Source organism: Arachis stenosperma, chromosome 9 (genome assembly GCF_014773155.1).
Source record: "Arachis stenosperma cultivar V10309 chromosome 9, arast.V10309.gnm1.PFL2, whole genome shotgun sequence".
NCBI classification, from domain to species: domain Eukaryota; kingdom Viridiplantae; phylum Streptophyta; class Magnoliopsida; order Fabales; family Fabaceae; genus Arachis; species Arachis stenosperma.
The window spans coordinates 159,305,295-159,331,066 of NC_080385.1; the positions used below are offsets into that span (position 1 = coordinate 159,305,295).

At 33.2% G+C, this 25,772-nt stretch overlaps 5 protein-coding genes across 5 annotated transcripts; 1 reads left to right on the forward strand and 4 right to left on the reverse strand.

Moving 5' to 3' along the window:
* Positions 1-733: 733 nt before the first annotated feature.
* On the reverse strand, positions 734-3,259 carry LOC130948679 (phragmoplastin interacting protein 1). Its single transcript, XM_057877520.1, has 4 exons — positions 2,638-3,259; positions 2,297-2,468; positions 1,968-2,014; positions 734-1,875 (listed from the first exon to the last, which is right to left on the reverse strand). The coding sequence occupies exons 1-4, from the start codon at positions 3,153-3,155 to the stop codon at positions 1,353-1,355; spliced, it is 1,260 nt and encodes a 419-aa protein (XP_057733503.1). The 5' UTR covers positions 3,156-3,259; the 3' UTR covers positions 734-1,352.
* A 915-nt stretch (positions 3,260-4,174) lies between these two features.
* On the reverse strand, positions 4,175-6,046 carry LOC130948680 (F-box protein At2g39490). The gene is made up of 3 exons (XM_057877521.1): positions 5,096-6,046; positions 4,683-4,841; positions 4,175-4,591 (listed from the first exon to the last, which is right to left on the reverse strand). Exons 1-3 carry the CDS (start codon positions 5,948-5,950, stop codon positions 4,370-4,372), a joined length of 1,236 nt encoding a protein of 411 aa, XP_057733504.1. The 5' UTR covers positions 5,951-6,046; the 3' UTR covers positions 4,175-4,369.
* Positions 6,047-13,342: 7,296 nt separating this feature from the next.
* Positions 13,343-14,693, reverse strand: LOC130951422 (aquaporin TIP1-3-like). Its single transcript, XM_057880069.1, has 3 exons — positions 14,561-14,693; positions 14,098-14,348; positions 13,343-13,717 (listed from the first exon to the last, which is right to left on the reverse strand). The coding sequence occupies exons 1-3, from the start codon at positions 14,691-14,693 to the stop codon at positions 13,343-13,345; spliced, it is 759 nt and encodes a 252-aa protein (XP_057736052.1).
* A 1,286-nt stretch (positions 14,694-15,979) lies between these two features.
* On the forward strand, positions 15,980-17,634 carry LOC130951398 (photosynthetic NDH subunit of lumenal location 1, chloroplastic). The gene is made up of 7 exons (XM_057880048.1): positions 15,980-16,218; positions 16,301-16,472; positions 16,553-16,629; positions 16,731-16,853; positions 16,942-17,013; positions 17,104-17,200; positions 17,303-17,634. The coding sequence occupies exons 1-7, from the start codon at positions 16,153-16,155 to the stop codon at positions 17,404-17,406; spliced, it is 711 nt and encodes a 236-aa protein (XP_057736031.1). The 5' UTR covers positions 15,980-16,152; the 3' UTR covers positions 17,407-17,634.
* Positions 17,635-17,762: 128 nt separating this feature from the next.
* LOC130948179 (ABC transporter B family member 20) lies at positions 17,763-25,359 on the reverse strand. Its single transcript, XM_057876896.1, has 11 exons — positions 24,453-25,359; positions 23,482-23,536; positions 23,224-23,399; positions 22,898-23,098; positions 22,377-22,636; positions 21,987-22,297; positions 21,667-21,887; positions 21,214-21,554; positions 20,186-20,952; positions 19,856-20,097; positions 17,763-19,536 (listed from the first exon to the last, which is right to left on the reverse strand). Exons 1-11 carry the CDS (start codon positions 24,813-24,815, stop codon positions 18,307-18,309), a joined length of 4,167 nt encoding a protein of 1,388 aa, XP_057732879.1. The 5' UTR covers positions 24,816-25,359; the 3' UTR covers positions 17,763-18,306.
* Between the last annotated feature and the right edge of the window lie 413 nt (positions 25,360-25,772).

The window sequence follows — 25,772 nt, forward strand, 5'->3', positions numbered from 1 at the left end:
AAATTAGTTTTAATTTAATTTATCAAATATATATATATATAATAATTTTTAGAAAGCTGTATTTTAAAAGTTAATTTTTATAAACTTATTTCTAAAAAATAAACATTTTACCAAACCAAAATTTAACTTGTACTTGAAGCTACGGTGTTTTTCCTCACACTCATGGCATGCCCTATCTAGTATTCTTCAACGGGGCATATAGATAAAGCAAAAAATGATTTTGCAACTTTTAGGTGAGTATAAAAAGATTATCTCATTTAAATTATAGTTTGTTGGTAAACAAAAAATTCATTGAAGTATTATTATTAAGTAAAAATTCATATATAATTATTTTTATGTGAAATTAATAATTAAAAATTATTGAATTATAATTTAGTTAAAAAATTATTTAACCGTTTTTACTTTGTTATTATTGTGGAGAAATATAAAAGCGAAGCATGTAGCTTAAGGAATTTAGTACCAAGCTCTCTTATTGAAGCATTTGTCGTTATCAGAGATTTGTTAAGACATCAGTAATCTGCTACCGTAATGATGGTAGAGAAAATTTATTGTTCCTATTTCATGAACCAATCAAAAGTAAAGAAAATGGCAGTGTCTAATTTAAGAAAGAAAGTAGAAACATTGAAGGGTGATAACTGATATCAAATTTTGCTTTAATAAGCTTACAAACACAAGCACTTTAGAAAAGCATCATGAAAGGTAATACCAACATATAATATCAGGAAATTGTACATTGATATAATAATTAAGCTTCGTCTATCTTCTTGCTATCCAATCATGACGGGAAGGGAAAAAAAATGGTATAAGGAGGAATCCATAAAAAGAACAGTATTGGGATTTGGGTCCAAGGCACAACCATGAAACGAAGATACTGTAAATCTGTGATGAGGCTTTGGCATCCCAGCAGTTGCTATTACTGTTATTGTGAGGATTTTCTTTTTAAGTTAAGAAATTACTCATGACTTGTTACCGAATACCACCAAGTCAAGGTATAACAAAAACAAAGACTTACATAAATGCCTGATTCTTAAGAAAATCACATACCACTATTATTACTAGTCTGCTACTATCTGCTACCACATCAAAGGACATTCTTCACTAATGATTTCGGAACTTCTTGGCTATTTTTCACATTCTTTTGGCTGTTCATATGAAAGACAAAGAGCTTTCTCATTTTAGAGGGAAAAAATTGATGCCCAACAGAGGAAACTGCTAACTTGTTTAATTATAGAGCTGCCCTATATTTCTTTTAGATTAAAAATAAAAAAATTATAAAGAACAACAAAAGCAACCAAACTGTTCACTAGAAGAAACAAGTAAAGAAGAACTACATGTGGGGTTTACAGCATCCTTCATGTTGAAGCTGGATCCATAGTTTGTTTCTTTGGGCAGTCTGATGAAAGATGTCCTTTTTCGCCACACTCATAGCACGTCCTCCTCTTGATCTTGCCACTTACAGCGGAAACAGTGGAAGTTGATTTCTCGCCATCAGCCCCATTACTTGTAATTGTAGTTGTAGTCGCAGCGGTTGTATGCGTTGTTGGTTTCTTCTTCAAAGGAACTGCGCAACTTATCCTGACAGGTCTCCCGGACAAAAGCTTTTGGTCCATTGTAAGAGCTGTTTTTAGTGACTGACTATCACTGAAATCCACATGCGCATACCCTCGAAATTCTCCAGTATCCTTGTCCATACCAAATCGCAGCGAAGCTATGTTGCAATTCGAGAAGAATTTTCTGAGTTCTTCCTCGGTTATATCCCATGACAAATTCCCAACATATATTCTATTGTATCCTTCCATGATCTTTGGAGCAAAATCTGATACTTTATTGATTCGAGTTGCTTTGTATGGCTGGATTTTAAGAAAGAGTCCTCCCCTGTTATACAAGAAAAGTCTTATGAGCATTACATAAGAAGGGAAGAGTGGTAAAATCATCCTTCTAGAAGAGAAAAACTGGCAGTTACTAACATGTCAGCTCCATCAAGAGCCAATGCACGTTTTGCTGCTGCTTCTGTCTGCAAGAATAACAGCATAGAAATCATAGCAACTTATGATCAACTCTTGAAATTGTTTGTTAGTTAAGTGATTATAAACTTTTAAATGACAAATCTACAGATTGAATGAGAACTAATATGCACTCCTACTTTAGCTTTCTGATAAAATGGATGCCATAGGCTTCTTAAAATCAGTAAAGTGCCGTTGCAATTAACCTTACTATACAAGGAAGCTCAAATAAAAATCCTTGATTAAACTTGAAACACAATGAAATGGAGAGTGCTTAAGTGATTAGTACTGACCTTAAAACTAATAATGGCAATCCCTCTAAACTTGCCACTCTCAGGAAAACACATGCAATCAACTTCAGTTATGGTGCCACAACTCTCAAAATAACTTCGAATATCATCCTCGGTTGAGTAATAGGGAATTCCTCCCACATAAACCTTTGTAGGATCATCACAACCATCTTGACTGAAAATATCACCCAACAGATAAAGAGTCAAAAATAAATAAATAAATAAGCCAAAAATTGTTTCAGCACATAATCACACTCCTACAACAATATTACTGAAAACAAATCCAACCATTTGCATTGTTATCAACTAGCCTTCTACAATAAAAGTGTTAAAAGCTATATTACCTGCTATTAGCATTAGTATTATTACTACTCTCATTCAACACTGTAGCTTGTGGCACTTCCCCTTCATGATTGGAATTGTTTTGCTCCACCGTTTTGGTCTTCTTTTTCTTCTTCTGCTGCTTCTTCTTCTTCTTCTTCTTCTCCTTCTTGTTCGTCGATTTCTCAGCATCATTGGGAGCTTCAGTTGCAACATCAGCATCCTCCTTTACCTTCCTCTTCTTATTCTTCTTCTTACTGCCCAAACCCTCTGAGCCATTTTCCTTGTTACTTCCTTCAACTTCATGGGCAGCTTGTGGAGAAGCCTCAGCTGGAGGGTGTTCCAAAGATCGAAGCTTTCGGCGTTTCTCTCTCTTGGATAATACGGGCTTGTGGGCAGAAGAGTCAAGAAGAGTTTTGAGAGAATGAGAAGAAGGAGAAGAAGAAGAAGGGGCATCAACACCAACTACATCAGAGTTGCTTTGCTGTTTGGCCAATGCAGCTCTAAGCTTCTGCTTCAGCTTCTTGTTCGATAGAACCATCTTCTCTTCTCTTCTCTTCTCTTATCTTCTCTCAGATGAAAAGCTTCAACCTTTGCAACGCCCACGCCGCGAAACAAAGGGTTTCTTCTCTTCTCTTTCCAGGTTTTCTCCCTTGTTTTGAGGAAGACGATGTTTAATTTGACCCAAACGACGCCGTATAATTTTGGGCTTCATGTTTTTTCTTATTTGTTTGGGCTTTATTTGTAAAACAAAAATTGCTAAGGACGAGGAGATATTTTCTTTGAGCCGTTGGAAAATTAAGCAAAAAAGAGACACCCAATATGATAAAGAGCACATCATGTAACCCTATGGAAATGTTCCGTCCAAAAAAAGAAAAGCATGGAAATGTTGGAAACCTTATGAAATTTTAATTTTATATATTCTCAGATATGGGATTTGGTATCTCAGCTACCTTATTATGAGATTCACTAGTAGGTAGTTCAGGATCCCCGTGGAAGTTGAAACTGGTAGTTGTCCTTTACTTGTTTATTTATTGGTCTTGTCAACCAGATTATTAGATCATTGATGGAGTGTATATCATTTTTTTATTTTAGATTTATAATTTATTAATTTTTTTTGGTGACATAATTTATTAATTTTACGCAAAGGCACATATCCAATTATCCATTGCGTGTAAAAAGTAATCTAGTACTGGTCAATATTTTTGTCTAGACTTTTCTTTTTGGTCTTGGGCTCAGCCCTTCAACTCTCTATCCCATTTTATCATAGATCAAATAAATTTCTTCATGAGTTGACCGACAAAAAAAATTCTTCAGAGTACACCAAAAAAATAAATAAATTTCTTCAGACAATTACTTATTTTCGTCACATCATTTTTTAAGAATTTACCTGTTTATTACTGTTTTTTTTTAGCCAGTGGTAGACATATAAGATCAGGAAGTCAGTTTTACAAAAAGTAATTTGGCTTTGTTCAAAAGAACAGCTATGCATGTTATCACATCACTACAAATATAGTGAATGGCAATAGGAGAAACGAAACATTGGAACAGACAATTCAATGAGTGAAAAGCATTGTTGTCCCAAGCATTAACTTCCTTTCAGGAAAAATATGATGTCCAGGAATATGGTGGTGCCACCTACAAGCTGTTTAATTGTACGGCTCAAAACTGCAGCCTTATCACATGTATTCAATTCAATTTTACAAAAACCATGGACCATCTCAAGCTAAGAAAATTTACTTGTCTATATTCTCCTTACTCTATGTGAGTCCCATCTGATGCTTCTATCTTTGGAACCTTTCCACTCATGGCTACTAGTCCAACTAATGTTTTTGCTACTGATATTTCCTCCACTCTATTTGTAAATCCCATTAACCTTATCAGCTTTAGATGTTGCAGTTCCTTGTACTTAGTTGCTTGCTTAAAGCATGAGAACTTTGTTCTTGAACCCCAATATGAATAGCTCTTAGGATCAATCTGTATTCAAAACAGTTATGAGAGATACTACCAAAAAAAATAAAGGCAATATTAAGAAATGATTCATTAATTAGTCAATTAATTAACCTACCTTAAAAGAAAGTTGCTCCAAGGCAGGGCATAATTTCAAGAAAGAGACTAAGGCATTGATGCTGTTTTCATCCTTATGACTTCCAATCCAACACAACTCTTTTAATTTGTAGAATATGAAGTTACAACTTGAAGGAGAAATTGATGGCCATATCAGTGCCTACAACAAAACCATCTTGGACATTGAGTTGTTGGTTTTATTTGATTAACATAGCCTTACGTGTGGTTAGAAGAACGCTTTTACATTCTTGGAAATGATTTTATAATATAAGATCCTCAAAAATTTGAAAACCTTTCAAGAACCATATATGCCTGATTCTATATAATAGATGCAACTATTTATTTGATGTAATAATAAGCACTGTTCAAACAAAAATTAAATGCATAAGATGTGATAAGAAGTTAAGAACATACCTCAAAAGTCCATTGACATAGAGTAAGAACTTCGGAATTCTTTATGGTTAATAGCGATTCATCAAAATCTTCTGACCTGAAGTCACTGCTAATTGGACCTAGCCTGAAATCAAGCTTGGCATGAGTCAAGTTGAAGTGTGATTCTGGCCAAATCCGAGGAAGAAGACCGCGGTATCTGAAAGATTTAAGCTTAGAAGTTCTTAGATGGAGATACTTGAGGTGCAGGCAATCTAAGATGCTCAACTTGTGAAGCTTGGATTCAGACTCAATCAACAGAGACTTCAATCCACTGCACTCACTGATTACCAAGTTCTCAAGGTGCTCCAAATTCGAAACAATAGAAGAAACTACCACACTTGTCAAATCCCTCACTGATTTCAAATGAAGTGTTTTCACCAAGAAAGTGGATGATGATGGTGATGATGGAACATGTTTTTGTGGCATTATAAGCTGAAGATCGTAGCGCGCTTCGAGTTCTTTGTGATTAATATCTTCAAAAACAGAGAAATCAAGAAGGAGTTTACTGTTAGTTGCAATAGTTGCCAACATAACACTATCTTCTTCTTGTTCTTGATGATGAACATAGCGAAAGTGCAGCTTCCTTGGATGCTTCAATGGATCATGCTCCTCAAAATTGGCCAGGAATTTGGCAAGGACGGCAGTAATATCATGTAAGGATCCATGTGCAAGAAGAACTTGGTTCCAGAGTTGTCTCCATCTTTTGGAAATGAGACTGGTTTCAAGTGCAGATTCTTTTGGCAGAAATGAAACTATGCTGCCTAGAATTTCATCTGGCAAAGTGCTGAACATACCCTCTATACTAGTAGTAGTAGTAACTTCCATGGATGGAATCATGGAATCTATTGATTTAAGATCACAACAAACTCTTTTGTGAATATTAATAATGAACCGGTTATTCGGCTATGCCTAGCTACTAGTTTTTAAATATCTGTTGGTATTGGATTTTGTTGAATTCAACTTTTGGGACCAAGTCTATGTATGCCTTTTCAACTTATTTCTAAATTCAATATAATATTTAATAATTTAATGAGGCTGAATTATCTTGTTTCAAATATCAACTTTTCAACATTTTCTACATCGAGTTACTTCAACTTGATGTTTGATGCTTGATGTTTGAGACTTTGAAAATAATACTTGTTATTCCGCCATTTGTTTTTTTTTTATGTTTATATTTCTTGGATGGATTAACATCTATTTCTATATTCTTTTAATAGCCTGGGTTCCATAACTAGGGATAATAGCCCCTGTTTTTCCAATTAACAATCCAAGTCACTTGAAAGTGAGATTAAGTGTATTTTATTTTTCTCTTGTGCGACCGAAGAAGGTTTTAAAACTCTTGCTCTTTGATGTATGTTAAGAGCTAAGATTGTGTGTTTCCAATTAATTAATATATTCATTATATTGTCACTGCCTTCGAAAACGTGTTCATGAAGCAATACGATTTTAATTTAATCAAATAATGGCACATTTGGTCTTGGATTGAGTTGAGCCGAATTCAAGTATAAGTTCGGTTTGTAAAAACTAAAAATTGAGTTCGACTTATGGCCGGACTCATTAATAACCGAGTGTCCGAGTCTAATTATTAAAGTCACGAGCTAATATATATATATATATATATATATATATATATATATATATATATATATATATAGTACCTTTTTTATCATAAACAATCAATCTAATTAAATTCGTCTTATTTTTACCTATCAATTATTTAATCTATAATAAAATAGATAAAATAATTATGATTTAGATATAAATTAAATAAAAAATATTTTATCTTCATATATATAATAAAATGTAAGTACATAAAAAAATAAAAAAATAAATATACATTACTATTTATACTAAATAATATATAACTATAATCGAATAAACTCATAAATTAACAAATTGAGTATATTCGTAATCAAAATCAATTTACTTAATATATATAAAAATATTATTTGTACATTAAAATTAGTTATTAAAATTAAACATTATATATTTATATATATAAATATATATTTTTAATATATATTTTATATCAATAATTACTAAATTTGATATATAGTTAACATGGTTCTTTAATATATAAACTTGAGTTAAGATCAACTCGATTCATATGCTCACCCAATTTATGGAATTGTTAATGAATTGCTCTAAGTAGCTCACAAGCCAACTCCATCCTAAGTCTTGGATTAATTTCGTTTGTCAATCCAATGACACCCATTATTCCGGTGAATTAATACGGGCGGAGCCGCCCTAATTAATTTGTACTCACCATTCATTCCGTGAAGGGGAAGCTCTTAATATTAATTAATGTAGGCGTAATTTTTTTATGACAACCTACTTTTTTTATTAATTATGCTAGATGCCTATATATATATATATATATATATATATATATATATTAAAATTAATTACTAATATTAAATATTTATTAAAATATAAAATATATATTAAATATAAGTTAAACTATACAATAATTATATTGAAATATATAATAACTAACTTTAATGGTTGATTTTAATGTATAACTAATATTTTTTTTTCTTAATAGGTATGAGAACTTATTTTATATATATATATATATATATATATATTTCATCCACGTCCAAGTAATTTTATATCCAAATTTATTTAAGTGATTTGAGTTAAGCATTTTTTTTCTATTTTCTCCTCCCCATGCACTGCTTCTTCTTATTATTTCAAATTCACGCTTCTTCTTCTTCTTTTTCTTCACTATGGATGCTAGTTTTCTTCTTCTTCTCCTCTTTTTTTTTATTATTTTTTAAATTTCTTCTCTTTTTTTATTATTTTTCAATTTCGTTATCGTCGTCACCAACAACACCTCTTCCTCTTCCTCGTCCTCCTATTGGAATTTCGTCTCCTCCTTTATTTTCATCATTCTCCTCCATCATCATCATTATCGTCATTGTTTTCTTCTAATAGATATCGTCGTTGTCATTATCGTTATCATCGAATTCGAATTTATATAATGGTTTCGTTTTGAGCTAATTTTCGGTTCATTCGAGACGCATGTATTTCTGAATTCGAATTTATATAATGAACCATTTGGTATTATATAATGATTTCATTTTGATAATATTTTCAGTTCATTCAATTACCACAGAGAATTAGAATCAATAAAAATATTAGCAAAATGTTGATGTTGTTGGAGATGACGATAATGATGATGGAAAAAGAAGGAGGAGATCAAAGAAATTCAAATAATAAAAAAAATAGGAGGAGGAGAAGATGAATGTGGTGGTATGGTAATGGTGACGATGACGATATTGAAAAAAAGATGAAGAAAAAGAAAAATGAGAAGAAGAAGAAGCAGTAGAAGGAAGAGGTGAAAGAAGAAGTAAACGAAGTCTTGTAGAGTAAACTAAATTATTTAGATGAATTTAGATGTAAAATTGTTTGAATATATATATCAAGACTCTATTTTATGGAGCTTTCAGCTTTTTCTTTCAACGTGTAAGAACTAAAAACCGTACTTGATACACGATATATAAAAGAAAGGTTTAATTATTCTAATAATTTTTATAGTTTCGCGAAATTTTTAATTAGGTCTCTATATTTTTTTTTAATTGGATCTTTGCACTAATTTTTTTGTAATTGAGTGCCTATACTTTTTTTTCTTTTTATTTGAGTCCCTGTATCATTTTTTTTTTAGTTGGGTCTCTATATAATTAAGCCAATTACTATTAAAAGGAACTTAATTGAAAAAAAAAATAGTGTAAGAACCCAATTAAAAGGAAAAAAAAGTATAAGAACCTAATTAAAAATTTCGCAAAACTATAAATACCAACAAAATAATTAAATCTAAAAAAAATTATAAAATTTACTCTGGCATCGGTTTTGTAGGTTTATATTTCTTGGATGGATTAATATATATGAGATTAAATAACTTAATTTAAAGACATATGTTAATATTATAAATTAAAAAATATATATATATTAAAAATATAATTTTAAAATAATTTTATACATATATTTAATTATATAACGTTGGTTATATAAAAATAATTATATTTTAAATTGATTGCATAAATAATTATAAAAAAATAAATGTAATTAAACGATTGTATAAAATATTTATATTATTAGTAAATTAAAATTAAATTTATTAAAAATTTTTAAAATTTAAATTATCAATATTTTATTAAAAATATTTTAAAATATTTATTAATAATAATCTTATCATGGAGGGACACATAATAGCTAAATTCAATATATATTTTTAGATTATTTTAAAAAAATTAAGTATGATTTTAGTTCTTAAGGTATAGGTCGATTTTTTTTTTTTCGTTCTCAACCTTTTTTTTTCATACAAAATCGTCCCTAAAGTTTAACTTAATTTTAAAATCGTCATTCGCACCAAAATACTCTTTTCCTTCTTCACCAAAATACTCGATTCTTCTTCTTCATCATAACAATACCCAATATCTAGTTCTTCATCTCAATCACAACAATATCTCTTCTTCTTTTTCTTCCTCTTCAACTAGAATTTCAATAGAATATCAACTACAATTTCAACAACAACAACATAATTTCAACTAATAGATATCAAAAAATTAAAATAGAGAAGTAGAAGAACACAACAACAACATAATTTCAACGACAGCAACAAAATTTTAACTAAAAGATATAAAAAATCAAAATAGAGAAGCAAAAGAATGGAATAGAATCAGAAGCAAAACAGAAACAGAAAAATAATGGAATCAACACCCAGGATGGAATCAGAGTCGACAACAACAATGTGATTAACAAAATTAGAATTGGAACAGGAGCAGAATAATCAAACAGAAATAGAATAATTAACTTAATTTGAAACAGAATTGGAACCCAATGACGAGGAGTAACGGCGAGCGACAAGGAGCAACGACGACATGCGAGGAGCAGCGGCGAGCTAGCAAAGAAGAGGAGCAGCGACGAGGATGCGAAGCAGCGGAGGAGTTTCGGCGACAGTATTGAGATTCAACAGACGGCAACAATGGTAGCTGGCGCGATGACTGCAACACTCCTCCTCTACCTTTAGCTCGCGCATTTCTCTCTTTCTCTCTCTCTTCGCGGTCAGCGACAGTACGCGGATCTAGCGATGACGGAACAGCTCACAATGGCAACGACGATGCGATTCGACGGCGGCGACGAGTCCAATACGACGACAACGGCCTCCCTTCCCCCCTCGCATGATTTTCTTCTCTCCACCTTCCCTTCTCTTTTCTCCTCCCTCCTTCCTTCCTCCCTCCCGCCCCGGCCCCTTCCCCTTTTAATCCACTTTCTTTCTTTTTTTTTTTATATAAATTTTGTTAGTTAAGGACAATTTAATAATAAAAATTAAATTTTTAATAAAAAGAATCATTTTAAAATTAAAATAAATTTTAGAGATAATTTTATTATACAAAATTAAAAATAAAAAAAATTGACCTATACTTTAAAATCCAAGTACTCTATCCTTTTAAAAACTTAGGTTCCATAATTAAGGGGTATAAGTATATAACACCCCGTCTTTTTCCAATTAATAAGTTTGCCAATCCAAGACACCTGAAAGTTGAAAGTGAGATTAAGTGTATTTTATTTTTCTATTGTATGACCCAAGAAGGTTTTGAAACTCTTGCTCTTTGACGTAGGTTGTCCTGAGATTGTTTTCCAATTTATTAATGTATTATCAATGCCTTTGAAAACGTACGTGTTGATGAATCAATACGACTTTAATTTAATCAAATGATGACACATTTGGTGGTTAAAAATAAGCCAAGTCGAATTGAGTCACACCTTCCAATTTATAAAAATTGAATTTGACTAATAGCTCAAACATATATAAAATGAAAATTATTAATTATATATATAGTTTTTAATATTTATCCTCTATTATTTCTAGAAGTCACTCATGCCAATAAAATGTTTGAAACTTTATCTAAAATTCTAAATACTCTTATTTTAATTAATTTATTTTTATTTTAAAAATAAAGCTGAATTTTGGCTTCCCCATATCCCGACATTATCTTGACACATTTTTTTTATTTTTTAATCTAAAATATACTAAATACAAAAATACATAATATTCTTAATCAGGAACGGATCTATTTTAGAGAGTATAAGAACAAGTGTCCTATTAAAATTTTATAGAATTATATATAGTATATACGATAAAAATTTATTTGTTTTCATTTAATAAATAATTTATCCCCACTATAATTTTTTTTAATCTATCTCTATTTACATAATGTATATAAAAAAGATTTTACTATTTTATAATAACATCATATTGATTATAAAAATAATTAAATAATGATAATAAAATAATTAAAAATTAAGTTAGTAATTTAAATTTAAGTATTAAAAGCATAATTTTTTATTTTTTTGTTGTTTTTTTTTGTCTTTTACCAAGACTCTTTAATTTCATTCTTTAATTTTTTTTATTCAATTAAAGATTTATTTTTATTTTTATTTTTATTTTTATTTTTTTATATTTTTAATTCATTCAATTATTTTATATTTTATTTTATAATTATATTATTGTATATTTTTTTTATTACATGATTAAATATTATTGAATAATAAAATTCATTAGTAATTTAAATTTTAAAATATAGTAATATTAACTAATAACAAAGAACAGTTAAAATAAAAAGTAACATCCAAATATACGGATATCTATTGATGTTTCTTCTTTTAAAAGTTATTTTTAATTTTTTTATTAATAACGACATTAATTAAAAAAATTAATTATAAATATTATAAAGAGTCAATTTCATACTTTTATAAGATATGAATTTTTAAATGATTATTTAGTAATATATATAAAAAATGAAATATTTAATTATATTAATAATAAAAGAATTATTCAATGTTTTAAAATATCAAATTTAAAAAAATAAAATTTTAAGTTATATATTATTATTTAAATTACTATTAAGTGTTTTAATTTATTAGTTAAATAGTTAAAAGATTAATTATATTTTATAATAATAAAATATAATTATAAGATTATTATTATATTATACATATTTTGTCCAATTAATAAAATGTTTTGAATCCGTGACTACTCTAAATGTATCAAATATATAGACACATCAACTGAACTCCTGTGGACTTTACTGAACATTCATATTTTTGGTTTAATAGTTGAATTCTTGTGTGCTTAGCTTGTAGTATATGCAAATCAAATAACATTAACCAAATAAATCACTTAAATCAGTAAAATTTCTCAACCAATAAATTTTGGTAAATTGTAAACGTGATTTGGACAATATCTTCCTTCCAAGTGAAGCATGTGGCATTAATTGCCAGCTGTGATTTGGACAATATCTTCCAAGTGATTTTTCTCTTTTTTGTTCTCTTTTAGACTTTAGTGCTAAACTATTAATATGCTCTCTACTAGCCCCTGAGTTGAATTATCATCAAGTCATTAAAAAAAAAAAAAGAGTGAATTTGGTTGGCATTTTTATTTTTAGTTCTTTTAGTTTTAGAATTTTATGAAGAAAAATATAAAAATAAAAGGTTAAATAGAATATATATTTTCTTAATTTATTATATTTTCACATAAAATTTAAAATATAAAATACTGAAAAATGAAAATAAAATACAAACCAAATACATCTTGAATAATTCTATGATAAAGAAGTGTTTGAGTAAAGAGAAGGAAGAGTAGTATAAAATTTTATTTTAAAAAATTAATAAAAATAAAGTAATACATTTTTCTAGATAAATTTTCAATTATTTATGAAAATAAATCTTCATCTTTTCACTATTTTGATTTTTCCCTCTTCATTATAGCATACAACATAGGTAGATCTTTTACCTATTAGCCTCATGCCACTGTGCATGCATGTAGGCACATGGCCACCACATGTTTTTTTGACAGTTGAGTCATATAACCTATCATTATTCATTGTTTGATTCAGATTGAAAACCATTAAATATATGCTAATCATACATTTTTAATATCTGTTACATGATACTAGCTTTTTTCTTCTTGCCACATGGTAATAGAAGACTTTATTACTAACATCACCAGAATGAATAATACCAGGAGAAAAAAAATATAGAAAAAAGGACACATTCATTCATTCAACAAGAAAAATAGTTACAATAGATTCTAGACATCTCCTATATCATATCTATAAAATCTTGATTCCTACCAAAAAAAAAAAAAAAGATCCTGTGACCTTCATTCAATTTATTAACTGTTCCAGAATAGAGAGCACTATATTAAATTCATGAAATAAAAGTTTAGAAGTCACTATTAGAAAGGGGTTGATGACCATCATCACCAATGAATATATTATCATAGAGAATGGCAGCAGTTGCTGAACCAATGAATGGGCCGGCCCAATAGACCCAATGGTTGGTCCATGTCCAGCTAACGAAAGCTGGCCCAAATGACACTGCTGGGTTCATTGATGCACCATCAAACACACCACCAACCAAGATGTTTGCACCCACAATCAGCCCAATTGCTACTGGGGCTATAATTCCCACATTACCCTTCTTTGGATCCACTGCCGTTGCATAAACTGTATATACCAATCCAAAAGTCATCACTATCTCAAAGATTAATGCATTCCACACTGACACCCCATCAGATAGAGAGAAAGCTGATATTTCCTGCACCATATAAACAAAATTATGATATTAATTAGTGCTTAATTAATCCATGGTTTTAAAATATAGATTGTATTATATGGTTAGATTTGGTATCTTACGATATCTCTTAGTCCAGTAAGTTAATGACTAATATATTATGGATTAAAACTCTATATAAATATTTGTTACTGATAAATAAGTTGTTGCATATACAATGAGATATTCGAACTCCACATTTATTTAAGCGAACTAGTAAACTGATCACTAAACCAACCCAACTTAATTTTATTATATTGTTAGATACGTGTTTTTTAAAGATCAATTATTATCTTTACATAAAAATATTTTTACGTGAATTGTGGGCCTAATATTTAAAGGTGATGAATGGAAGCAACGTTTACCATGCCACCGGTGGCAAAATTGAGAAGAATGCAAGCAACAACAGAACCAAGCAACTGTGCAACCCAATAAAGAATGCTTCTCAAGAAGGTTATGTTTCCTCCAACGAAGGCACCGAATGTGACAGCAGGGTTGACATGGCCACCTGAAATGTTTGCACCAACAGAAACCGCCACCATTAGCGCAAATGCATGGGATAGTGACGCAATTATGAGACCTGAAGGTGTTGCGGGTCCACCCATTGTAAGCTTGCCTGTCACACACAATAATAATATTTTAGGGTAATGCTAGGGAGACAAAAAAAACAGCCAGAACTTGCTTTATTTAGTATTCATTAATTGTCGCAATAATTAATGAATGCTAAATAAGACAAGTTATGACTGTTTTTGTCTGATTTTTTTTGTTATCAAACATTTTCGAATATTTTATTATTACATATTAAATTCTGAAAAATAGAGTGCTCACCATAAGCCATGCCAGAGCCTTGGCCAGCAAAAACAAAAATGAGCATTGAAAAGAACTCAGCAAATGCTGCTCTAATGGCGGCTGGACTGCTAGCCTCCCTTGGTGATCCAATTGCAATTCTATACACTGCCATTGTTGATTACTATCACCAAAGCAATAATAGAGACACAAACTTGTTCACTTCTTATAATTGTTTCTGTTTTATCTTGAATTTTAGTTATTAGTTTTGGGTAAGAGTGAGCATAAAGTGTGTATGAGATCTCAGTAAATAACAAAATTAACGGCTAAGGAAACGGTCCTAATGTTTCCCGGTAAGAGTGTGATGTTCATGCATGCATTTGGCCATAGTTTTGCCACATTTGTGGCTCAGATTTCATATATGCATCTAAATCATTATCATATAATATATAGTATAGCTGTATAATTAAGCCTTCGGTCCATTTGTTGTTCCCCTCACTCAATCAATGGATTAAATTCAGTCGCAATATGAATCCCGTGGAAATTTTATTAATTTAGGGTTTCCAATTTAAGTTACATAGGTGATAGGTAAGGACGACTTCACTCTAACTAAATCTATCAGTTATAAAATAGAGTCAATTAAAAGATATGGATATGGTCATAAAAAGTTAATTCCGTGCACTTAACTTCATTTTTCTTTTAATTTTCTTTTGCGACAAGTCTCAATGTTTTTTGGGGTGGTGTCACTGTGCAACGTAATTAAGACCAACTGGCCTGGGCCCAGAAGAACCTCTAACAATGGGCTCACTTGTTTTGTCAGAAAACATTGATTAGCCCAAAAACAGGATGGGCTCCCTACGACTCCAGTCACTACATTAGCTTGGAAGTGAACATTTTTTTTGTAATTATGACGAAAAAACCCAAAAAAATGAAAATTATCTAAAGGAGAATAGGGAGAACTTTGTTGCACAAATTTTTATTTTTATAATATTTTTTATTATATTTATAATTCTTTTTTCAATTTTAAAAATTTAAACTTAAAATTTTTTAATTATAATATAAGTATTTATTTATTTATTTTTTGACAAAGATAGAATTTCATTTATTATAACAGTACAACTAAATATTCTTTAAATGTTATTTTTTATTCAACTTTTAAAAGAGAGAAAAAATAAAAGGTAAATAACTTTTTTAATTTTTTGAACAACTAATACGGATATTTAAATTAATTAAATAATGATAAAGACTGATTAAAGGCTGAATTTAAAGGATGTTTAGCATTTTTTATTATAATATAAGCATTTACTATGTTAATTAATCACATTTATTTTTTTGATAAACAATAAGGCAAACGTCTAAAACAAAAAAACATTATAAAGAAATTAATCAAATTACTTTAGAAAGAGTTGTCCCAATAAAATCAGCATGAAAACATAAGGCAACATTTTTATAAACATTTAACAAAATAAATACACAGTACATGTAGAAGAAAAAGATAAACAAAAAAGCATGTTTCATTGTGATATGAGAATGAGATAGAATGAGCCACAAGCAGCTAATCACAACGCAGTGTCCGTTATCTCAGTACTGAAGCCTCTAAACCATTAAACCAAACAAAGAAAAAGAAAAAAAAAATGGCAGTCTCCTCCTGCTCTTTCACCTTGGTTTCTCCCTTGGTTTCTCCCTTTTTGTCCCACAAGGTCTGTTTTTTTCATTACATTCAGAGTCCATCTTCTTCATTACCACAACTCATCATGTCTTTAATTCTGAATTTGTTTTCAGTCAAATGATCTCCCTCGAAATGCAGCAACTACACCTTCCAGCAGTGCAATGGACACAACAACCTCCACTGTAGAAAGTAAGAAACAGCCTATTCAGAAAAGAAGACCGTTACTGTTAGGTCTTGGAGCATTGGTAGCAAATTTACAACCATCAAAATTGCTCCTTGCTGAAGGTACCCTCATTCATGCACCATAGGCATATATTCTTGAGGCATAGTCAAAGATTTGAAATTACATTCTTGTCCTTGTGCAGAAGTAGTGCCAGACAAATATCGTGCTTTTGTGGACTATATAGATGGGTATTCTTACGTATATCCTTCAGATTGGAAGGTAAGTTTGCATGATAATCCAATCCAATAGGAACAGATATATAGATAATGTTTTCATTTTTCAAAGAGTGAATGAATAAATGATTGTCCTTTAATCTGTAGGAATTTGACTTCAGGGCTCATGATTCTGCATTCAAAGACAGATATCTACAGTTGCAAAATGTGAGGGTGAGGTTCATACCAACTGAGAAGAAAGATATAAGAGATATGGGTCCATTGGAAGAGGTGATGTTGCTGCATATTGTTGTCTACAAATCTTTATAGACTCTATTTTTATTTTGATACTCAAAAAATAATTTGTACATTTAAGCAGGTCGTATCATTTTTGGTCAAACATAGATATGCAGCACCAAATCAAAGACCAACAATATATGACATGCAGGAGGTTTTCTTTCACTGATTTTTATCTCTAATCTGAATGAACTAAATATATGATCATGATGAAATTAAAGATAATTTGAGTTCTGAATGGCAGAAAACGGTGGATGGAAAACATTACTATTCATTTGAATATGTGCTTACTTCTCCAAATTACTCAAGTGCCTCATTTGCAACAATTGCTATAGGAAACGGTAATTAACCTGCCATACAAGCAAAATCTCAGTGTTCCATAAAAGCAACAATAGACTCAATCAATCATGTTGCTAACTAATAAGGTGCATTGATTTCTGCAGGAAGGTACTACACGTTAATTGTGGGAGCCAATGAGAGGCGATGGAAAAGATATCGAGATCAGCTCAAAGTGGTGGCGGACTCCTTTCGTCTTCTTGACATCTGAAATGTCATTGCACAATTCGCCACCTCTTCTAATTTTTCTACAGATCAAGTTTATATCAAAATTTTCTTCTCATCTCATTCATATGTTACATGTGTATATAAACTCTTTTGATCTCTCGAGAATTTACAATTTACAAATGTGTCTTAAACATACGTGTTACTTCTCTTTAAATAGCTTAAATGTCTATTTACAAAATGTACAAAGTAGATCATAAAAATGTTTCTTAAAGCTCCCATGTCTTTATGAATATTACTCTCAGCCAAATTGAAAAATAATCTTAAAAACTGAAAATGATGAAGATTCCATGTGGAGTATTTGCATTCATTACGGAAGCGGTAAAATTTAAGGGGCCTCGATTAAGTAAACCAGCAAAAGAGAAAGCTTTTCTAAACTCTCACTATATATGTACAGAGGTTACAACTCATGGACTGAATTTTCTATATAATTTTCACAAACAAGAAAAAGAATACAGTAATGATTAATGAATAAGTTTATCATCTATCCACGCTATAGATCCCCAACTAAGAAGAATCAGCGTTGATTCCACCACTCTCCTCTTTTTAAGAAACAAATCAATATACCAATGGAGACAACACTGCCAGTCCAAACAGCTTGCCTCCAAAAGAATATGCATACAGCTCAGAAACCTCGTACCAACCGAACTCCTATTTTCAAATTCTACACATCTATTCCTGCTACAGTTTCCTCCTTTCTATGACTATCAGTGCCTAGTTCTAATTTAAGCTTCATTGTTCCCGTTCTTGCCACATGCAAACCTCCACCTGACATTCTTGAAAAATTTCAAGAGGTGGAGTATTCACCAGTCGTTGTCAAGCATAATGTGAAATAAAACTCACCAATCAACCTTAGCTGCAATTACTTGCATCATACACTCTGATTCTAAATGAGCCGATGCTGACGCAATGCCTTGCCAAAATGAGGTTGCATCAATCGGACATACAGGCCATTCTTTGCAACCAGTGAATCGTGGCTTCCCGACTCCACTATCCTTCCTCCATTAAGGACTACAATGTTATCTACGTGTCTCATCATTGCAGCCCTGTGCGCTATTAAAATAGTGGTCTTGTTCCCCATGACTAGTGTGTCCAGAGCCTCTTGCACCACTCGGCTTGATTCAGATTCAATAGATGAACTGGCTTCATCCAACAATAAGATAGGTGCATTTTTCAAAATTACCCGAGCAATTGCAATTCTCTGTTTCTGTCCTGGAGTTAAGTCAACACCTCTCATCCCAACATGTGTGTCGTAACCATGAGGCAAACTGCTAATGAAATGATGAGCATTTGCTATTCTTGCGGCCTCTTTCACCTCAGCTTCACTGGCATTGTGCCTGGCATATAGGATGTTTTCCCTTACAGTGGTTGAGAAAATAATAGGTTCCTGCTGAACCAGACCAAGGTGGCTCCTCAACCATCTTAAATTATATAGCTTTAAATCCCTCCCGTCTAGAAAAATTTGCCCAGCAACTGGATCATAAAATCTTTCTATCAAAGATATTATAGTGCTCTTTCCAGACCCAGAAACTCCCACAACAGCAATTGTTTGTCCCCCATTGACTTTCAAACTGAAATTGCTCAAGACCAACACTTCTGGCCGAGAAGGGTAACAGAAATCAACATTTTTCAATTCAATGCTTCCATATACATTGGGAGGCTTCACTGCAGAGCTATCATCAGGATCAATGTTAGGTACACGGTCTATAATTTCAAACACCGATATGAGAGATTTGCGTCGTTTAAGTATGTAAGGAGCCAAGCCAAAAGGCTCCACAAGTGCAAATGTAGCAAACGAGAAAACCATGTACACCTTGAGTGCAGTAGGTGGATGCACATATCCATTATTTATACATGTTGCTGTGTACCAAAGTAGAAGGGCATTGCAAGCGAAGAGTAGAAACTGCGAAAAACCAAATCCAAAACCGATGGCCACTCCATGAAGAAAGCTCTTCATAAATATCTTATTTAACTGCAGCCTGTAGAGCTCCATAACCTTGTTACCAGCACAAAATGCAACAACTGTGTAAATATTTCTAACAGCATCTTCAAGAACCAAAGAAGCCTTTCTGTGCATTTCCTGTATACCTCTTGAAAAGCCAGCAAGCCACAGTTTCTGCAACATACAATTAGGATGTTAAATCATTTAGATACTTAGCAAGATTAGATCCATCAGTATAATAATTAATAAATGAAATTAAATGTAGATTGAAATAAACAATAATTACTGAAAATTACAACAGAACCCCAGAAAAGAGGTCAAACATCATTAGATCATGACATACTTGATGCTAAAAAGGTGAATAAATGAAATAAAACTATTGATTTATATGGAGAAATTCTTCCAAAAACAATGTACATGTGGAAAAGAAATAAAAACTCACCCCAACCACCAGAAAATATAACACTAGAAAACCAGAAATGCAGAGGCAAACCTGTGCAAATGCAGAGATACAAAGAACTGGAAGTGTTGCTAAAGCCACAAGTGCTAATCGCCATTGGAGCAAAACACCAATGAGAAAAGCAACAATAACTGCAGCACTGTCCTGTACGAATATTGAAAGTCGATTGCTAAAAGCTGCTCGAACAAATGTAGCATCATTCGCCAAGCGCATGGATAAATTGTCAGCACTGTTTTCCTCTTCATCGAACCATCCAGTTTCATTGCGTAGCATGGCTGCCATGTTTTAGAAACAAGTTAAGCACAAGCTCAGGGATCCAAAACACACTAAAGGGAAAAATTTAAAGCAGAAGGATGTACTCACCCGAAAACATCATTCTCCTGACTCTTTCTGTCATTTTCTCCCCCATAATGCCAAAGTAGAAATGCTGCAAAAAGTTGGCAATAACTGTCACGACGCCCATGCAAGCAATGACCAAGCACCACTTGTTTACTTCCCCCTGCAAGTGATTTGCCTCATCAATTCTATAGTAAGCCGTCACCACCATGCCAATAACATAAGCAAGAAGTGGGTTGAAAGAACCAAAGATAGCAGCACCCGTGCTTCCTAACACAGCATAAAGCCACTCAGCCAAACTAAGCTCAGCGAGCCTCCAAAGTGAGGGTTGCCCCCGATGTCGTGCATCCTTTGTTAGATCCATTTTCACTGACATATCATCAGAATGACTCTCTGGCCTACTAAAAGTCTGGGAATGAGAGCGTTCATTTTTAGGATCAGACGTTAATAGAGGTGAAATAGGGGATTCCGGGTCGGAACCATTTGATGCTTGTCGATTCACAGACTGGACATCAATCTTGGGCAGCTCTGGCAGTCTCATTTCAAAACTGTCCTGCCTTTTTATCGATGGCTCCTTATCTGCACCATTTTCTAGCATCATCTCAGGTGGTGGGCTCCGTGCTTTTGGTGAATCTTGTGAGTTAAAGAAGCCATCCGAAGGCCGAAATACTCCAGCAATTCTTTGAAGAGAGGGTGATTTATTCATTTTGGGGGATGATGGTTCTCTCAAACTTTCTGAAGAATCTTTCTCAATTTGGAAAACTCCAGCATCCTTGTAGTTCCGAATAGGCATCCTGGACAATAGGCAAAAGAACATGTGATGTTACAAGTAAAGAAACCTTGCAAATAATAAACATACTATATGTTAAATACTGCTGTTCGGGGCTATTTAATTGTGATAGGCGATGGGGTAAAGATGATTCATTTATTGTTAAGGTAAACATTTTCTTAACAGAACTGAGCTCCTTTTATGAAAGAACCATGTTATATCCTCCAGATATGCAAACAACACTATATTGAAAAGGAAGTAAGTATGGCTAGATTCAGTATTACACCTTTTGGGAAGTTTTGTGGCCTCTTCACAGCGAAGAAGCTCTGCATATAAGCCATCCCGGCTTAATAACTCATCATGAGTACCCATTTCAACAAGTTGACCTTCCTCCATAACAGCTATATAATCAGCATTACGTATGAGACTAAGCCTTCGAGCAATTATTATTGTTGAGCGTCCCAACATAAGTAGATCAAGGGCCTCCTGAACAGACCTCTCAGCCTCAAAATCAAGTCCACCAGTAACCTCATCAAGCAGAAGAATCGATGGATTCAAAAGCACAGCTCTTGCAACAGATAGTTTTATTTTCTGCTCTTCTGTCAAAGCTATACCAGCCCTCCCAACCTAAAAGATAGAAGCCTCAGTTTTCTTAGTGAAATTGGATTGCTAGTAGAAATCCAAATACAAACCAAAAGAAGAGCTACAGGCTCCATATGATAGTGTAATCAGGCTTTACCTGAGTGTCATAACCTTTATCTAACGAGCTGATAAACGCATGTGCATGAGCTATTTTAGCAGCCTCTACAATTTGATCCATGGTTGCATCCCTCCCATAAGCAATGTTGTCTCTTATACTCAAACTGAGCAATGCAGGTTCCTGGGTGACCAGTCCAATTTGGCTTCTAAGCCATTCCAGTTTCAAATTCTTGATGTTTTCACCATCTAAAAGAACTTCTCCTAAACCACAGATAGAAAAAATAGATTTTGGTCTGAAATGACTCATGAGTCCTATGAATAACAGGGCATGCATGCACTTGAGAATTGGAAAACAATTACCTAATGTAGGATCATAGAATCGCTCCATGAGTGGAATAATACTACTTTTGCCAGAGCCATTTCTGCCAACAAGTGCCACAGCTTTCTTAGCAGGAACAGTGAGATAAAACCCACTCAAGATAGGGATTTCAGGACGAGAAAGATAACTGAAATAAACATTGCGGAACTCTATATTCCCTTGCACTGAAGCAGGGGCACTGCCATCATGATTAAAAGATGAGGATGACCGGCTTATCATCTCAAACAATCTATAAGCAGCTATTCGCCCTTGATCAAATGAGTAGAAATTCGTTGCCGCTTGATTCAATCCCCTTAAATAAAGTAACAAAAATTGTGTTAAAAAATGTAAAACAAATAGGGAAAAATACACAAGTTGCAAATGAAACTCACAAGCCACTTAGAATCACAGCAAACAAAGCTGTTATAATTTCACCACCATGAGCTTTTCTGTGCACAACCAAGAACCTTCCAACCCAGAGTTGTAATGCACAAGAACATATTGCAAGCCCATATGTAAATCCAAGACCAAGCCCTTGAACAAGACTGATTAATATACCATATCTAAGAGTAGCTTGCAGTGATGTTGCATATGAATATTTAGCCAGAGTTTCATTTGTAAATGCATACAAGGTCCTTATATACGAAATTGCCTGCATCACAATATTATAAATATTCAGAATCAATGGCATAGAAATAAGTGGCGCACATAAACATCACCCACAAAAATACTGTGCTTAGTGCTTACAATACAATACTATAACAAAAACTGTATGGAAGATTTTCAGACAGATTTGAAACCTTCCTCCTTTCCTTCTATATATAGCAAAATGAAAATCTACCTTTCAATTGCATGTATAAATCAAGAATATAATTAGATTTAGAAATGAATCAAGACTTGGTCAATAAATAACCTGTTCAGCAATGCTGGCTGCTTCAGCATATGCATCCTGGATATTCTCAGCAAGCCTATGAAGGAATATATTTGATATTCCTCCTGCCGCAACGATAAATGGACCTGTAGCTAATGTTATCAATGCAATCTGCCAACAATTGATAAAACCAATAACAAGACCACTGAAGAATGTAGCCATGTTATGAATATAATTCCCAACCTGTATTATTAAAACTTAAAAGTCAATAGACATACTGTATGAGACGAGTCTGGAGGTCTCATCTGCAAAGAATTTCAAATTTACAAATGAATAAAGTTTATGCAAAATACAAGAACCTAACATACCTTTTCACTAAGTGCAGACTGAATGAGCAGCACATCACTCAATACTTGACTCACGATATCTCCATTATTCCCATAAGTATCAAAAAAGCTCATATCTTGATTAAGCAATACTTGAACATATTTTGACCTGATAACAGCAGTCTGCCGTTCTCCGGTCAAAATCCAACATGAAACCTCTATGATAAATAAAGAAAAGTTAGCATTGCAAGATACATAAACACAATATTAAATAAGATAAATTGCTTGTGATTAATGTACCAATCCAGCCAGCAGCAAAAACTCCCCCAGCAATATAAACAATGGTTAAAGCCAGCTGCAGAAGAAACAACAAGAGAGGCAGCAAAATTAAATGTGTAGCTATGATGTAAACTGGTTTGACAGACTAAATAAACCAGTCAAACAATAAAACATTCATACTCATAGGTTCTCTGGCAAAATCAGATTTAGAAACATTGCCTATTAGTAATTGTTGGTCAACCATGTCTAGTTTTGTGACTTTTTTCTCCTTCTCGCTAATTGTAACTGCTCACTACAGTTGAGTTCAAAGTATTTGTATTGACGGAGTTGTGATTCAGGACAAACAAGCATTTTTCCCACATGGAGGAATAGCTACATGAATTAATTGTGCCCTAGACTCCTAGCACTTTAGCACCCAAAAGAAAAAGATCTATGAATAAAGGCAGCAATTTGCTCTCTTCCAATTTCGAAATAGTGTATTTGTGTGATAAAAATCAGTTGTTCAGCTTTCTTAACTTTTCAACTCTACCCACGATTTATTTTCATTGGCAGACGGCTTCATAATTCCATCTCCTCAAAGCCCTAATTATTCCTTATTTGAATTTACTTTAAAACGGCCAAATTCCTATCCCTGTAACTGTAATTATCATCGACGACACACAATTAGCTGGTGAATTGAACCTAATATCCCTTTCTAATATCGGAAAACTAAGGCTAAATGAACAAAAATTAAATGCATATTGACTTATATAAGTAAGAGAGAACAATTTCAAGCACCAGCAAATCCCTTACAGGAAGAAGTGTTCAAATGAGTGTAATCAATTCGGTATTCATAAAAAAAGAAATTCATTGCTCAATTACCTCATCATAACATCACAAGCAGCAAATGCATTTCACAACTAAAGCAAAATCAAATTACCAGAAATGAAAATCCAGACACGTTACGCACAACAAAATCTAGGGTAAGAGCTAAGAAGAGAACGAAACCGAACCTCCTTGAACCTGTGAAACTGGTCATCTTGCTGACGAACATGGATGATTTTGGCAAAGAAATGCAAGTAAACGACGAGAGCGGTACCGTGAGCTGCGGCGGCGAGGGAGCCGAGGATCATAAGGAACCAGTCAAAACGATCGGCGCAGGCGAAGAGGCGGGAGAAAGGAACGGCAGCTGGCGGCGGCTCAACCTCCTCCGGCTCCTCGATCTCCTCCTCCACCTCAACCTGCTGCGACGCCGAAGTCTCGGCACCGGGATCAATATACGGAGACGGCGACTCCGGCGGCTCCGAAACCTCAGACACCGGAGTGAGAGGCTGTATGTGCGGCGGGGACCAACCGAACAGCCCTCTCGATACCATCACGCCCTCCGATCCCTACTCAGAATTGAAACGAGTGACAGATCCACCGTAATTCACAAGGCGAAATTCAACAACACTTGAGCTATTTGAGAAAACGACGTCGTAATTAAACGCCGCACCGGTAGTTGTGTTGTTCCTTTAAGGTGACGGCGAGCTGTTTGACTCGGTCAACAAAGGCTTACGGAAAAGTTAAAACTTAAAACATCTTGTTAAGCACTAAAAGCCTTCCTTCATTTTCCTCCGTTTTGGTTTCCATCGCCGGCGGTTAAACCTCTATTATTTTATTTTCTCCGGCGTCGAAATCTTTTTCCGTTTGATTTCCTTTTCAATTTGTTTGAGATTGAATTGAATACTTGAATCACGGAATTAGGAGGAGGATACAGTGAGTGTGTGCTGTGAAATTGTGATGGCATGCATGCAGTTGCAGAGCTGGAAATTGGACCCTAGGGGCTTTTTGGTAAAATTAGGGGCAATGATGGTGTTGGTAAATGCGTGAACAGCTGGATGATGTGAAGCGGAATTACGTTGAAGCCCCTCCTTGGAGACGTTGGAGTGACACGTGTGAAATGCTGGCGTGCTATGGTTTTTTCGGAAAAAGGGAAAAGGCGGAGCTTTAAAAAATGGAGAGCGCTTTTGTCATTGTGGGTAGTGAGGAGTGAGTAGTGAGTAGTGAGGACTGAGGAGAGTGGGGGGGCATCATTTGGTGGGAAATAAAATTAGAGCGCCTTTTTTTTTTCTTTTTTTTGTGCCAGTGAATTTCCTCTGTTCCTTCTTTCCTTTTTCATGTGATCTCTGACCTATTTTTGGAGTTTTATTATTTTATTTTCCAATTCTATGGTTTTAATGAAGTTAGGATCTTAGTCTCGTGCGGGTCGTTTATTTTTATATATCTAACGAAGAGGAAATTTCATGTGACAAGACCTTTGTTGGTACATTTAATATGCTCATTTGTTTCTT

Bases quoted from the DNA above. Each gene is read 5' to 3' on its own strand.
- LOC130948179 (XM_057876896.1), bottom strand. From the start codon at position 24,815: ATGGTATCGAGAGGGCTGTTCGGTTGGTCCCCGCCGCACATACAGCCT. The intron at 23,400-23,481 runs GTACATTAATCA...TATTTATCATAG, and splicing joins TTTTGCTGCTGGCTGGATTG to AGGTTTCATGTTGGATTTTG. The intron at 20,098-20,185 runs GTGAGTACATCC...AAAACATGGCAG, and splicing joins CAGGAGAATGATGTTTTCGG to CCATGCTACGCAATGAAACT.
- LOC130948680 (XM_057877521.1), bottom strand. From the start codon at position 5,950: ATGATTCCATCCATGGAAGTTACTACTACTACTAGTATAGAGGGTATG. The intron at 4,842-5,095 runs GTATGTTCTTAA...GTTTTGTTGTAG, and splicing joins TATGTCAATGGACTTTTGAG to GCACTGATATGGCCATCAAT. The intron at 4,592-4,682 runs GTAGGTTAATTA...TTTTGAATACAG, and splicing joins TGGAGCAACTTTCTTTTAAG to ATTGATCCTAAGAGCTATTC.
- LOC130951398 (XM_057880048.1), top strand. From the start codon at position 16,153: ATGGCAGTCTCCTCCTGCTCTTTCACCTTGGTTTCTCCCTTGGTTTCT. The intron at 16,854-16,941 runs GTGATGTTGCTG...ACATTTAAGCAG, and splicing joins ATATGGGTCCATTGGAAGAG to GTCGTATCATTTTTGGTCAA. The intron at 17,201-17,302 runs GTAATTAACCTG...TGATTTCTGCAG, and splicing joins AACAATTGCTATAGGAAACG to GAAGGTACTACACGTTAATT.
- LOC130948679 (XM_057877520.1), bottom strand. From the start codon at position 3,155: ATGGTTCTATCGAACAAGAAGCTGAAGCAGAAGCTTAGAGCTGCATTG. The intron at 2,469-2,637 runs GTAATATAGCTT...TGATATTTTCAG, and splicing joins AATACTAATGCTAATAGCAG to TCAAGATGGTTGTGATGATC. The intron at 1,876-1,967 runs GTTAGTAACTGC...CTTGTATAACAG, and splicing joins GCTCTTGATGGAGCTGACAT to GGGAGGACTCTTTCTTAAAA.
- LOC130951422 (XM_057880069.1), bottom strand. From the start codon at position 14,693: ATGGCAGTGTATAGAATTGCAATTGGATCACCAAGGGAGGCTAGCAGT. The intron at 14,349-14,560 runs GTGAGCACTCTA...TGTGTGTGACAG, and splicing joins AGGCTCTGGCATGGCTTATG to GCAAGCTTACAATGGGTGGA. The intron at 13,718-14,097 runs GTAAACGTTGCT...TATATGGTGCAG, and splicing joins ATTTTGCCACCGGTGGCATG to GAAATATCAGCTTTCTCTCT.